At 38.4% G+C, this 13,394-nt stretch overlaps 1 protein-coding gene across 1 annotated transcript; it reads right to left on the bottom strand.

Annotated features, from left to right (window-relative positions):
* Positions 1-2,012: 2,012 nt before the first annotated feature.
* LOC127156232 (ovochymase-2-like) lies at positions 2,013-12,634 on the bottom strand. Its single transcript, XM_051098980.1, has 17 exons — positions 12,078-12,634; positions 11,813-11,985; positions 11,629-11,724; positions 10,685-10,836; positions 10,346-10,541; positions 9,849-9,963; positions 9,623-9,756; positions 9,391-9,534; positions 8,618-8,748; positions 6,876-6,969; positions 6,019-6,150; positions 4,580-4,660; positions 4,145-4,322; positions 4,006-4,060; positions 3,720-3,912; positions 3,346-3,479; positions 2,013-2,180 (listed from the first exon to the last, which is right to left on the bottom strand). Exons 1-17 carry the CDS (start codon positions 12,197-12,199, stop codon positions 2,013-2,015), a joined length of 2,298 nt encoding a protein of 765 aa, XP_050954937.1. The 5' UTR covers positions 12,200-12,634.
* Between the last annotated feature and the right edge of the window lie 760 nt (positions 12,635-13,394).

Raw genomic sequence — 13,394 nt, 5'->3', positions numbered from 1 at the left:
CCTCTCAGTGGCCCCAGCCAATAGGAAAAGAATATTTAAATGAGCAGGCTGTGACAGAGCACTGTCTATGGTTGTTCATGTATGTTCTTGAATGGTGTGGGATCACCCCACTGCATGACAACACATTCAGAGGGATGGGTCAAGGAAACCCCTCAAGTACAGTGAGTTAGGCTAAGGCCATTAGAGCAGGAAATGAAATGCCTGACATTTTTGAAGTTTTAAAATAGTTTTATTCAAGTTAGAAAAAGTCTTGGTAAAAAAGCTAAAAAATGTTTCAAAAAACTTTAGAAAGAAAGTAAACAACAAATCTATTCAATGAAACTAACATTTATGTCAAGTGGTTGCTAATGCAGTTGAGGTCAAAAGTTTACACCTGGCAGAATCTGCAAAATGTTAATTATTTTAGCAAAATAAGAGGGATCATACAACATGCATGTTATTTTTTATTTAGTACTGACCTGAATAAGATATTTCACATAAAAGATGTTTACATATAGTCCACAAGAAAAAATAATAGCTGAATTTATAAAAATGACCCTGTTCAAAAGTTTACATACACTTGATTCTTAATACTGTGTTACCTGAATGATCAACAGCTGTTTTTTTTTTTTAGTGAAAGTTGTTCATGAGTTTCTTGTTTGTCCTGAACAATTAAACTGCCTGCTGTTCTTCAGAAAAATCCTTCAGGTCCCACAAATTCTGTGTTTCTTCAGCATTTTTGTGTATTTGAACCCTTTCCAACAATGACTGTATGATTTTGAGATCCATCTTTTCACACTGAGGACAACTGAGGGACTCATATGCAACTATTACAGAAGGGTCAAATCAGTGGTGTAACTGTTTTAAAAAGTGGCTGGGACGAAATTCTTCACGTCAGTGAATAAATACATATATAAACATTCATACTACTAAACAGTCATGTAGGAGGGTCTAGGTTCTAATCTGCCTGCGTCAATTTTTTTTTCTCCTTATTATAATCAGAGATGTTAATCAGTAATCGCATATGCAGAACAGAGACACAATTTGTGTGTTGTTTTGTGATTTAACCGGAAATAATAGATAGTGTCTGCAATGTTTAAGCGATAGATTGAAGCACTGTGCAAGAGCCACAAGAGAACGTTCTGTCACTGGATGTACCTGATGTTTCATCTGCATCAGGTACGTCCTTGCCGCGAGATGTTTCAAAAAAGTGATGGGGACAATATCGACCACGGCGAAAAGTGGTGGGGACATGTCCCACCTATCCCACCTGTAAATTATGCATATGGTTTATGTGCTTCACAGATGTCTTAGAAGAAAACACAATGCATTAAGAGCCGGGGAGTGAAAACATTTTGAATTTGAAGATCAGAATAAATTGAACTTATTTTGTCTCCTGGGAAACATGTAAGTATATTCTGTAGCTTCTGAAGGACAGTACTAAATAAAAAAAAATATGATATTTAGACAAAATAAGAAAACATCTAAATTCTGTTCAAACATTTTCACCCCCGCCTCTTAATGTATTGTTTTTACTTCTGGAGTATCAGTGAGCATTTGAATCTTTTGTTGTAGTTGCATATGAGTCCCTCAGTTGTCCTCAGTGTGAAAAGATGGATCATACAGTCATTGTTGGAAAGGGTTCAAATACACAAAAATGCTGAAAAAACTATTTATGGGACCTGAAGGTTTTTTTGAAGAACAGTGGGCAGTTGAACTCTTCAGGACAAACAAAGGACTCATGAACAACTATCACTAAACAAAAAAACACAGCTGTGGATCATTCAGGTAACAACATAGTATTAAGCATCAGTGTATGTAAACATTTCAACAGAGTCATATTATATATATTCAACTAGTATATTCTCTTGTGGACTATATGTAAAGGTCTTTTATGTGAAATACCTTATTCAGGTCAGTACTACATAAAAAATGCATTTTGTATGATCCCTCTTATTTTGGTAAAATAATTAACATTTTGCAGATTTTGCAAGGTGTATGTAAACTTTTGACCTCAACTGTATGTGAGGTTTTCACTCTGTGTCCAAATTCTGAGAGATCCAGTCCATGATGGTCGGTACTAAAGAATATACCGCCGGCATCTGGATTCCACTGCAAGGTTCTCCCCAACTCTTTACTCCCATCAGAACAACACCAGATGTGTTTGTTAGACAAGCGAGATGTCCAGCGGTCCAGTGAGCCTAGAGTGAGACAGTATTCCAGAGAAAGTCAGAACTAATATGTAAACTATTATTCACTCAAACTTGCATTTCTGCATCAACATTTGCAACACTGACTACAAATGGATTGCTCACCCAAAAATAAACATTCTGTCATTAATTACTCACCCTCATGTCGTTCGAAACCTGTAAGACCTTTGTTCATCTTCAGAATACTACTTAAGATTTGTTTGATTAAAACTGAGAGCTTTCTGGCTTTGCATAGACAGCAATGCAACTGACACGTTCAACGGCCAGAAAAGTAGTAAGATCATCAGTAAAATAGTCCATGCGACATCAGTGATTCTTAAATACTTTTTGCATGGAAAGAAAACAAAAATAATGACTTTACTCAACAATTTCTCCTCACATATTCAAGGTCATGTGAGAACCAAGTCTCGTGAGAAACCACATTTTGTTTACAGAAGCAAAGGAAGCAAAGTTTCCATTGTTTAGCAAAGTAAAACCAGTCTCCTCTTGGCTTATATCGAAATCCTCCAACATTTTTCTTTACAAATCTTAGTTTTTTTACTTCTTTTTTTGCATTTTTCTTGATAGGACAGTGGACATACCTCCTACGTCTCATTTTTGTACTTCTAATTTGTGATCAGTGTTTTGTTTTACTCTCTCCTCTGCGCATACGCGTTAGTTTCTTCTTACTGGAGCTTACGCTACACCTACGTCCTACGTCATCACTGGAACGCCACTCTCTCATGAACATGCATTCGACAGTTAGCGGAATTACGAGATTACAGTTTATAACGTTGTAAATACAGATATTTTTCTTACACAAACGCTTTGATTCACTTCTGGAGGCCTTTATTAACCCCCTAGAGCCATGTGACTACTTTTTATGATGGATGGATACACTTTTTGGACTTCTATTGGACTAACACCCATTCACTGCCATTCTAAAGCTTGGAAGACCCAGGACATTTTTTAATATAACTCCGACTGTATTTGTCTGAAAGAAAAAAAGTCATATGGCTTGATGGCTTGAGGGTTTCATTTTTGGGTGAACTATCCCTTTAAGTACTTAGGATGCATTTTAAGAATCATTACCAAACTTATGCACTAGAGGTCAGCATTTCTTCAGTTACATTTCCTTCTAGTACACAGTGAGTGTTTAGTGTAGTTAGTTTCTCACCATGCATGATTCTCCCCTGCTCAGTCCAGCACATAGCATTGTAGGTGTCAATCTAATTCTGTGGTGTTGTTCACACACCCCTCGTTCCAGCAAAGATATTTTTAGCCGTACAGGTTTGCACTGCCCATGTCCTGCTAAAAAGAGTGCATAAACTTTATCTAAAGCTCCACAGAGGGCAAAATGTGCAACAGAGAAATTCAAATTATGCTTCATGAAATAAATCATTCAAGTGGCATTTAAGTTCTGAAAGTTCAATGCTAGGTCAGTAGTCCTGAAGTGTTATGTTTGCACACACACAGAGATATCAAAATCCTAGTCAGACTATTGTGTAACTATCACAACGGTCAACTCGTGAAGGCAGACGGGTGACGTACACATTTGGCCGGTCCACGCCGGAGCCCAGCAATGGAGGGAGGGAGGGATTTCCTGTCCAGCAGAGGGTAGATAGATAGGCTGCATACTTTCGCTGAGATTTAATGGAGAGCTCAGCTTAAGCAAAGCCACATTGTAGTCGAGAGAGGATGGGGTGTAATGAGGGTGTGCCAGTACTCCAATCACATCACAGATCTGAGAAAGAGATGTGGGTGCTGAAGACATAGATTCAGCCAAAAATGAAAATTGGGTGATCCACATCTTCAGTTCCTGTTGATGTCCTCTCACCTGTTTGTTTGAGCCTCCTGTTGACACTGATATAAGTCTCAAATGCCGTTCTTCCCTACAAAGAAATCATCAGTTTGCTTAAAAAAGGTACTGCAAGTTTAAATGTCTTTTATAAAGTGCACAACTGTTGGCTTCTCACAGGTTATAGACGCAGTGTGCATCAGTAAGGATCCATTGTGGCTGGATAATCACTCCACAGCATTCATAACCTGCACCCAGACCAATTCTCACGTGCCACGACAGTTTCCCATCATCCTCTGCTGTCCTTGAGGCGTCCAATCCAGAGGCAGCAAAGGCGTCTGGCATTCCACACGGAGCTGAGAATCAGAAGAACATTTGTATGAATACTTGCGGTAAAACCAAATACACCCTCACAATCTGTTCAGAGATAAACGAATTCTCATTTGTGACTCAATACGTGTTTTCCCTTATTTTACACATTTTTTGACTCTGGATTCCATGCATTCTAAAGGCCCTCTGAGACAAGGATCCTCTTTTAGAGCTCAAAAAATGCAGTGAAATGATGTGACTGTGGACAGCAGAAAGAACAAGAGCAAGCGTGTACAGCACAAACCAGCCTTAAAATGTGGTGAGATAACTCTGCTGTCATCATCTACTTCCTCTCCTTGATCTTCATACGCTGTCTCTCTGAGATCTGTGAGGAAATCAGAATCATTTTCGTCATCATTTTACACATTAGAAGATAGTGGTTACAACCTCAAAAAAAAAAAAAAAAAAAGATTTAGTATGCTGGGTTCTGTAGAAGCAGAATATTTATTGTGTCTTTGTTGCAGTATGGGTTTTTATGTAAAATATTAAAAAATTATAATGTATTTTTGTATTTAATGTACTAGTAAATTACATTACTAACATAACAAATTAGGGTAAAGTAGAATTTAAACATTTATATGTATTCAAGGTTTTTTTTAAATCTTGAATTTTATGTTTTATATACAGTTGAGGTCATACAAAATGCATGTTATTGTTTATTTAGTACTGACCTGAATAAGAAGACAGGATGCATTAGCAGCCAGGGGTGAAAACTTTTGAAATTTGAAGATCAGGGTAAATTGAACTTTTTTTTTGTCCTCTGGGAAACATGAAAGTATCTTCTGTAGCCTCTGAAGGGCAGTACTAAATGATAAAATATGATATTTATGCAAAATAAGAAAAATGTACGCATCTCCATTCTGTTCAAAAGTTTTCACCCCCCAGCTCCTAATGCATCGTTTTTACTTTTGGAGCATCAGTGAGCGTTTGAACCTTCTGTAATAGTTGCATATGAGTCCTTCAGTTTTCCTCAGTGTGAAAAGATGGATCTCAAAATCATATATTAATTGTTGGAAAGGGTTCAAATACACAAAAATGCTGGAAAACTGAAGAATTGGTGGGACCTGAAGGATTTTTCTGAAGAACAGTGAGCAGTTTAACTGTTCAGGACAAACAAAGGACTCAAATATCACTAAACAACAACAAAAAATAAAGACACACAGCTGTGGATCATTTAGGTAATAACACAGTATTAAAAATCAAGTGTATGTAAACTTTTGAACCGGGTTGTTTTTTATAAAATCAACTATTATTTTCTCTTGTGTATTATATGTAAACCTCTTTTAAGTGAAATATCTTATTCAGGTCAGTACTAAATAAACAATAACATGCATTGTTATGTATGATCCCTCTTATTTTGGTAAAAAAAAAAAAAAAGAAGAACATTTCTAATGATTCTGAAAGGGGGATGTAAACTTTTGATCTCAACTGTATGTAAACACAATAATAACAAATAACCTTTAAGTTTTAAAAAGTAAAATACATGCAAAATGTGCATGCAACATGCTTTAACTTCTAATTTTACTGTTGACCTTTTGGAGGAAGTATAAATATTTTTAGGTTGGCTTGTGTTTATACTGTGGCATACTATTTTGACATGTGAGAAACATGTGGGTCAGGTTTGGTTGGGTGAAATTTGAACACCTGCCATGAGCGTTTTTCTTTGCACATGTTGACTCTCACATTTTTCGCTGATAGAAGAAAAGGAGGCGTTGAAACCACGGGCGGAGATGGTGTTGTCTGTGCTAAACTGTAGAAGCATTATGCGACCATAGCTGAGCACAGCTGGAGGAATGCTCCCGCCACATACGACCACTTAAAACACAAAAATTATAATAGCAGAATACTTAAAGACTACATTTTCCATAAATGTGCAGTGGAAAATTTTGCACTAATATTACATGAAATGTATTTTAATGAACTCAAACATTTCAACAGCAGTGCATAGTTAAAGGGAAAGTTCACCCGAAAATTCTGTCATTAATTACTTACCCTCATGACATTCCAAACCTGTAAGACCTTAATTTATCTTCAAAACACAAATATATTTCTGATGAATTCCGAGAGCTTTCTGACCCTGCATATACAGTACAGCAACACAACTGACACATTCAAGGCCCAGAAAGGTAGTAAAAACATTGTTAAAATAGTCCATGTGACATCAGTGGTTCAGTCTTAATGTTATGAAGCTAAGAGGAATGTGTTGAGGAGAACAAATTGTTGAATAAAATCATTTTTCTTTTCTTTGTGCACAAAAAGTATTCTAGTAGCTTCATAAAATTACAGATGAACCACTGATGCCACATGGACTATTTTAATTATGTCTTTACTACCTTTCTGGGTCTTGAACGTGTCAGTTGTGTAGCTGTCTATGCAGGGTCAAAAACCATTCGGATTTCATCCAAAATATCTCAATTTGTGTTCAAAAGATAAACGAAGGTCTTACGGGTTTGGAACAACTTGAGGATGAGCAATTATTTACAGAAAATAAAACTATTTATATAAAAAACTTAAATTTTAATCATGTTTTTGTACTTTACCTATTTCATCCTTGCCATCAATGTCTCCAAACACTGTGAGTGAATCATATTTGCAGTTCTCTGACTCCTCAAGCTCAAAGTCGTTGAAGTCAAGCTTTAAAGCACATAGTAAAGTTATTATAGTGTAATTAACATATTTGCATATAGCAAACAGAGTGATATGATTATTCACATAGCATAGCAAAGTTAGGTTTTCTGGCACTCCAGATGCCATAACTGTATCAGTTATTCCAAAAAAGCTGAAAAGTTCTTAAAAGGATAGTCTCCCAAAAATAAAAACGTAGGACCTTTGTTTATCTTCATAAGACAAATTAAGACATTTTTGATCCAAGAGCTTTCTGACCAGGAAGAGAAAAAGTTGTTGAATGAAGTCATTAATCTTGGTTTTGCACACAAAAAGTATTCTCATAGCTTCATGAACCACTGATGTCACATGGACTATTTTAACAATGTCCTTACTACCTTTTTGGGCCTTGAATGTGGTAATTGCATTGCTGTCTATGCAGGGTCAGAAAGCTCTCGTATTTCATCAAAAATATCTTAACTTGTGTTCTGAAGATGAAGGTCTTACAAGTTTGGAATGACATGAGAGTGAGTAATTAAAGTAGAAATTTACTTCCAGAACAAAAATTTACAGATAATTTACTCACCACCTTGTCATCCAAGATGTTCATGTCTTTCTTCAGTCGTAAAGAAATTATGTTTTTTGAGGAAAACATTTCAGGATTTGTCCCTATATAGTGGACTTCTATGGTGCCATGAACTTCCAAAATGCAGTTTAAATGCAGCTTTGAAGGGCTTTAAACGCTCCCAGCCAAGAAAGAAGGGTCTTATCTAGCGAAAAATCTAAGAAAAATGACAATTCATATACTTTTTAACCTCAATCGCTCATCTTGTCTAGCTGTGTGTGAACTTATTCCGGTTCAAGACAGTTAGGGTAGGTCGAAAAACTCCCATCTCATTTTCTCCTCCAACTTCAAAATCATCCTACATCACTGCAGAAGTACCAACATAGTGTTTACAAAGTGAACATGCAAAGACGATCAAACGCCCTTTACAAAAAAGGTAAAACAGCGATGTAGGAGATTTTGAAGTTGAACAAGAACATACCCTAACTTTTTGATATACCCTAACTGTCATGAACCAGAATACAGAGTTCACGCAGAGCTAGACAAGACGAGAATTTGAGGTTAAAAAGTATTTGTAATAGTAATTGTACAAAACAACTGACCGTTTCGCTAGATAAGACCCTTCTTCCTTGGCTGGGATCGATTAGAGCCCTTTCAATCTGCATTTAAACCGCATTTTGGAAGTTCAAACTCGGGGGCACCATAGAAGTCCACTATATGGAGAGAAATCCTGAACTGTTTTCCTGAAAAAACATGATTTTTTTTACGACTGAAGAAAGAAAGACATTAACTTATTGGATGACAAGGGAAATGAACTTCTCCTTTAATGACAAAACTTAAACTTTTAGGTGAGCTAACCCTCTAATTTGAAACAGTTTACATTTGCACTTTGTAAAGAGCAGGAAACAACCAGCGTTACATGACTGCAGTGACGTCATGGCATAGCTCTTTGGAGTCTAATTGAGTATCACATTCTCTCTTGCAGTGAAACCGATCAGAGCTTCCAATCTCGCTGCATGCATGCATTCATGACCGGACAGACAGGTCACGACTGGACAGAGGAGACACCAGGCAATGACTGGGCCAACACAAGGACTTAAGAGTTGTTTTTACCTTGACTATGTGGCCTTCTGGGGCATAGATGACCCAGCGGCAAAGAGTGTTGTTGCCGTAGACTTGCGGGTAGGCGGGGCTCCTCACAGCCCCCTTGGGCTGTAACAGCACCACTGTTCCACATTCAACCCCTGCACAAACACAAAAGGAGAAACTGGTGGAATAGAGCCCGGCCGATGACGTTGCAGCACGGTGTCACATTTCTGTCTGGCAAGGGTCATACTGAGGGGAGCAGGGTGGTGATTTGAACCTCGCTCTTACCTTCTCCGAACTTACCACTGGTAGATGGCCCCCTGGCAGAGATGTAACTATAGAAACGGTCCCATTGAGATAAGCTCTCCGCTCTCGGAGGAGCCTAACAGCGGTAGTGTGAAAACAGAATTCTACTGGGGAAAAGTTAGTTTGCCTCTCAACCTGACTGGGGAAATGAACACCTTGAACACCAAGTGATGAAACCAACAGATCAGTTGAGCACAACCTGTGCTGCTAAGGAGAGCACAATTAGGTTGGAACATTTTTTAATAACGGGACTGTATGAATACACAGACATGTAAATGAGGCAATGCTCGAAAACAACATCATCAGGCCTGTGCAAGCATCCATGCAATGTATGGTGATCACTATTACACAGTTGCACAGCTCATTCTGCATTGTCATTGTCCTGTCACCAAACAGGCTTGAGCGTTAAAGATTTCCACAAGCATTATTCTGTCACTTTCAAGGAACTTTGTAAGCTCACAACAAGAGAAACCAGTTGGACAGATTCAACTCACCAAAACGGTAGTCCTTGTCAACACCACTGAATTGGATGGCAAATCCTGCAGCTGTGCTGCTTGCATCAGAAACAAACTGCACTGTGATACTGTGGGAACCACCAATAAGAACTGGAGATGGAGATTGACCACCACAGAATTGTCCTGGTGAGCAAGGTCACAAGGAGAACCTCACAACCACTTGCAGACGATAAAACAACAAAGCCAATAGATCTATTATTTTTTCTCCCACCTATTTGCTTGTCTTCATCCACAAACACAGTCAGATGATCACTGTGGCACTGTGTGTCATTCTCCAGGTCAAACTCCAGGAACTCCAGCAGAATTTGTTCTCTAGCAGTAACTCGAATAGACCACAGACACACCCTACAGCAAACAATTTAAAGATAAACTGCTGTGAAAGTTTTTAATGTTGCCTTTGGGTTGTAAATATCTAAGATGCTTCGGATGTGACTCACTCATTGTTGTTGTAGCTTTGACCTGGGTGAGCTGGATTTCTGATGATGCCTTCACATCCAGGTACAACTCCATCAGGTACACTACACAGGGACCTGTCCACACCTATGTTGAGTTCTATAGACAAGTAGTCATTTAATCAACAAAAAGGGAAAATTCTGTCATTAATTACTCACCCTCACCTTGTTCCAAACCTGTAAGTATTCTCGTAGCTTCATACAATTAAAATTGAACCACTAATGTCACATGGACTATTTTATCGATGTCCTTACTACCTTTCTGGGCCTTGAACGTGGCAGTATAGTTGCTGTCTGTGTAGGATCAGAATACTCTCGGATTTCTTTGAAAATATCTTAATTTGTGTTAAATTGTGGGAACGACATGAGGGTGAGTAATTAATGACAGAATTTTCATTTTTTAGTAAACTAACCCTTTAACCACTACCAGTCCTTGGAGTTCGAAAGCAGGCAAGAAGATCTAACTCGACAACAATACCCACCATTCCTAAGATTAGACTTGATCCATGACAGGAACATTAAGACATCAGTGAATACTCCAGGTGAGCCTCTTCTGGACGAGGGTTTGATCTTATTGTTATTCCAGCTTCGACCACAGCCCTTGCCCCATGATGTGACTCCCACAGCCACCCAGTGTCCATCTGCTCTGGAGCAGAGGAGGGGACCCCCAGAATCTCCCTGGAGGACAGATTGGAACTGTTTGGCCCGTCTTTGCCAACCCGAGCCAGTCTCATAGGTGTTAGTAATCCTACTCAGGATGTTACTTCTTAACATGATAATTCAATGTTAATGTTGGAGTAACATCTTTAGTGTCAACTTACTTGGCAGGCATCTCTGCCTCCTCTCTCTGGGCCAGCACACAAGACTGTGAAGGTCTTCTGCCCTGGTTTAAGTGTTTGTAGGACATGTTTGCACTTGCTTTGCTCTAACAGCTCAAGTGGCACCTCCTGAAGGACTGAAGGAAGTGGACCTTCTAAAGAAAGGACAGACTTCTTCAGCTTTATCATAGTAATGGTTTGAGATATTTGAGATCTTTCTCTTAAGCATTAAATTCTGTCATCAATGACTCTCATGTCGTTTCAAACCCGTAAGACCTCCGTTCATCTTCGAAACAGAAAGTAAGATAATTTTGATGAAATCCGAGAGCTGTTTGACCTTGCATAGACAGCAACGTAACAGACACGTTTAAGGCCCAGAAAGGTAGTGAGGACATCTTTAAAACAGTCCATGTGACATAACCATAATTTTATGAAAATACTTTTTTTTTAAAACAGCGTTCATAAACATGTCTGAAGATTTCGACAAAGAGGATGACTTGCAATTTTTTGCCCAGCCTTACTTATTTGAACCAGAATATATACAGATGATAAACTAAGAGGGATGGACATTTTATGTCAGGATGCCAGCAGCACCACATGGAAGAGAAGAAATTGTTGGATAAAGTCAATATTTTTGTTTTCTTTGCGCACAAAAAGTATTCTCGTAGCTTCATAAAATTACATTTGAATCACTGTTGTCACATGGACTATTTATCCGTGTCCTTACTACCTTTCTGGGCCTTGAATGTCTCAGTTGCATTTCTGTCTATGCAGGATCAGAAAGCTCTCGGATTTTCTCAAAAACATCTTAATTTGTGCTCCGAAGATAAACAAAGGTCTTATGGGTTTGGAACGACATGAGGGTGAGTAATTAATGACAGAATTTTCTATTTTGGGTGAACTATTCCTTTATTTCTTATTTCAATGTTGTTCAAATTAGTTCTCACTTTCAGCAATACGACCCCATCCACCAACAACACACATGGTCTTGGGTGGAAACTTCTCACCAGGGTAAGGCAGGCAAACAGGCTTAATAAAATCATCTAGAAAACAAACATATGTCATTCTCTAAAAATAATTTTCAGCTATATATAAATACATAAATTGAGTTAATCTCAACGAATGACTTGCCAAAGTGAATGCGTCCTTTGATCTCAAGCAAAGCGATATCATAGCTCATGGGAGAGGAGCGCTGATATTTTTCATGGAACTTCACGGTCTTTACGTGGAAGTTCTGCTCCCCTCTGTCAACTTTTCTTTGGTCGAAATCACCTGCTACAGCCTCAATCTTGTGCAGGAGGTCCCTAGGGCATGCATTTATATTTGAGAAAAAGTCAACGAAGCGTTGACAGGGTCAAAAGTTATGATTAGTCATGGATAAATTGAATGAACCTACGAGGAAACACTTGCGAAGCAATGAGCAGCAGTCAAAAGCCAGTGGTCTGTCAAGATCACAGCAGCACAGAAATGCGATCCTCTGATTCTAAGGGACACCTGAATACATTTTGAAGAATACATTTTCCTACATCTGTATATCCACACAATGCCTTTTGGAATGCAAAACTGCAGTAAAGTTGAATTGTTACGTGCCAACCACGGATGGGAACCTCGTCTGGCCTCTGATCCTCCGATTACCCTCAAAGAACGGTTAAGGATGCCTCTTGCCTTAGTAGATCCACACTTTGCATCTGGGTATCAAGTGGCAGAACAAACATTTGTCATATGACTTGTTCCCGTACAAACGAATTAAAGATTTTCTTACCACTAGCATGAACAGCAAAGGTCATTCCCAGACCCAACAAGCTGAGAAAACAAGCAAAGGTCCTGTAGGCTAATTTAGACATTCTGTGTCTTCTGCTGTTGAAGACAAAGACTGGGGTATTTATAGAAGGCATGGAGGATGGTCTTTTTGACAAATGGGGTGCTGTGGTTACTCATTAACTTTACACAGGAAGTGGGCATGTTGAACAGAAGACTGCATGGTGAGTATCTAGCATGTTACCTAATTATATTTACATTAAGGATCTAATTTGACCTTAGAATACTTAAATATTTTATGCATATGTTTGTCTCATTAACCTACTATTTCTTTAGGGTAGAAGGAGCATCAGCAAAAAAAGATTTTACAGCCACTTGTGATTCAGCTGAAGGAGAAAAGCTCCTCTTTTGACGACGTTTCCCCTCAAGGACCAGAATGACCTTTAAATCTAAAGGTTTATTGGAAGTTGTTGGATCCCTGCATAGGGACCTGTCCACACCAATATTGAGTTTTACAGGCAAGTAGACATTATTTAAAGTGACTTGCAGTACACTTACCGTACAGACAGAGACTTGAGGTTAGGTGTCCTGCTCAAGAGCCAATCTTTTAGTTACTAAACCCGATTATTAAAGGGATAGTTCACTCAAAAATGAAAATTCTGTCATTAATTACTCACCCTCATATCATTCCAAACCTGTAAGACCATTGTTTATAATTGGAACACAAATTTGTTTTGATGGAATCCGAGAGCTTTCTGACTTTGTATATATAGCAACAGTACTACCATGTTCAAGGCCCAGAAAGGTAGTAAGGACATTGATAAAATAGTCCATGTGACATCACCGGTTCAACCGTAATGTTGTGAAGCTACGAGAAACAACTTTATTCAACAATTCCTTCTCTTCCCTGTCTAGCATGTTACCTAAATGAACTTCGTATTTTACACCTACACAG

This window comes from Labeo rohita, chromosome 25, assembly GCF_022985175.1.
Source record: "Labeo rohita strain BAU-BD-2019 chromosome 25, IGBB_LRoh.1.0, whole genome shotgun sequence".
Classification (NCBI taxonomy): Eukaryota; Metazoa; Chordata; class Actinopteri; order Cypriniformes; family Cyprinidae; genus Labeo; species Labeo rohita.
The sequence above is the reverse complement of the archived record's forward strand: the minus strand, read 5'-3'. Positions and strand labels throughout refer to the sequence as shown.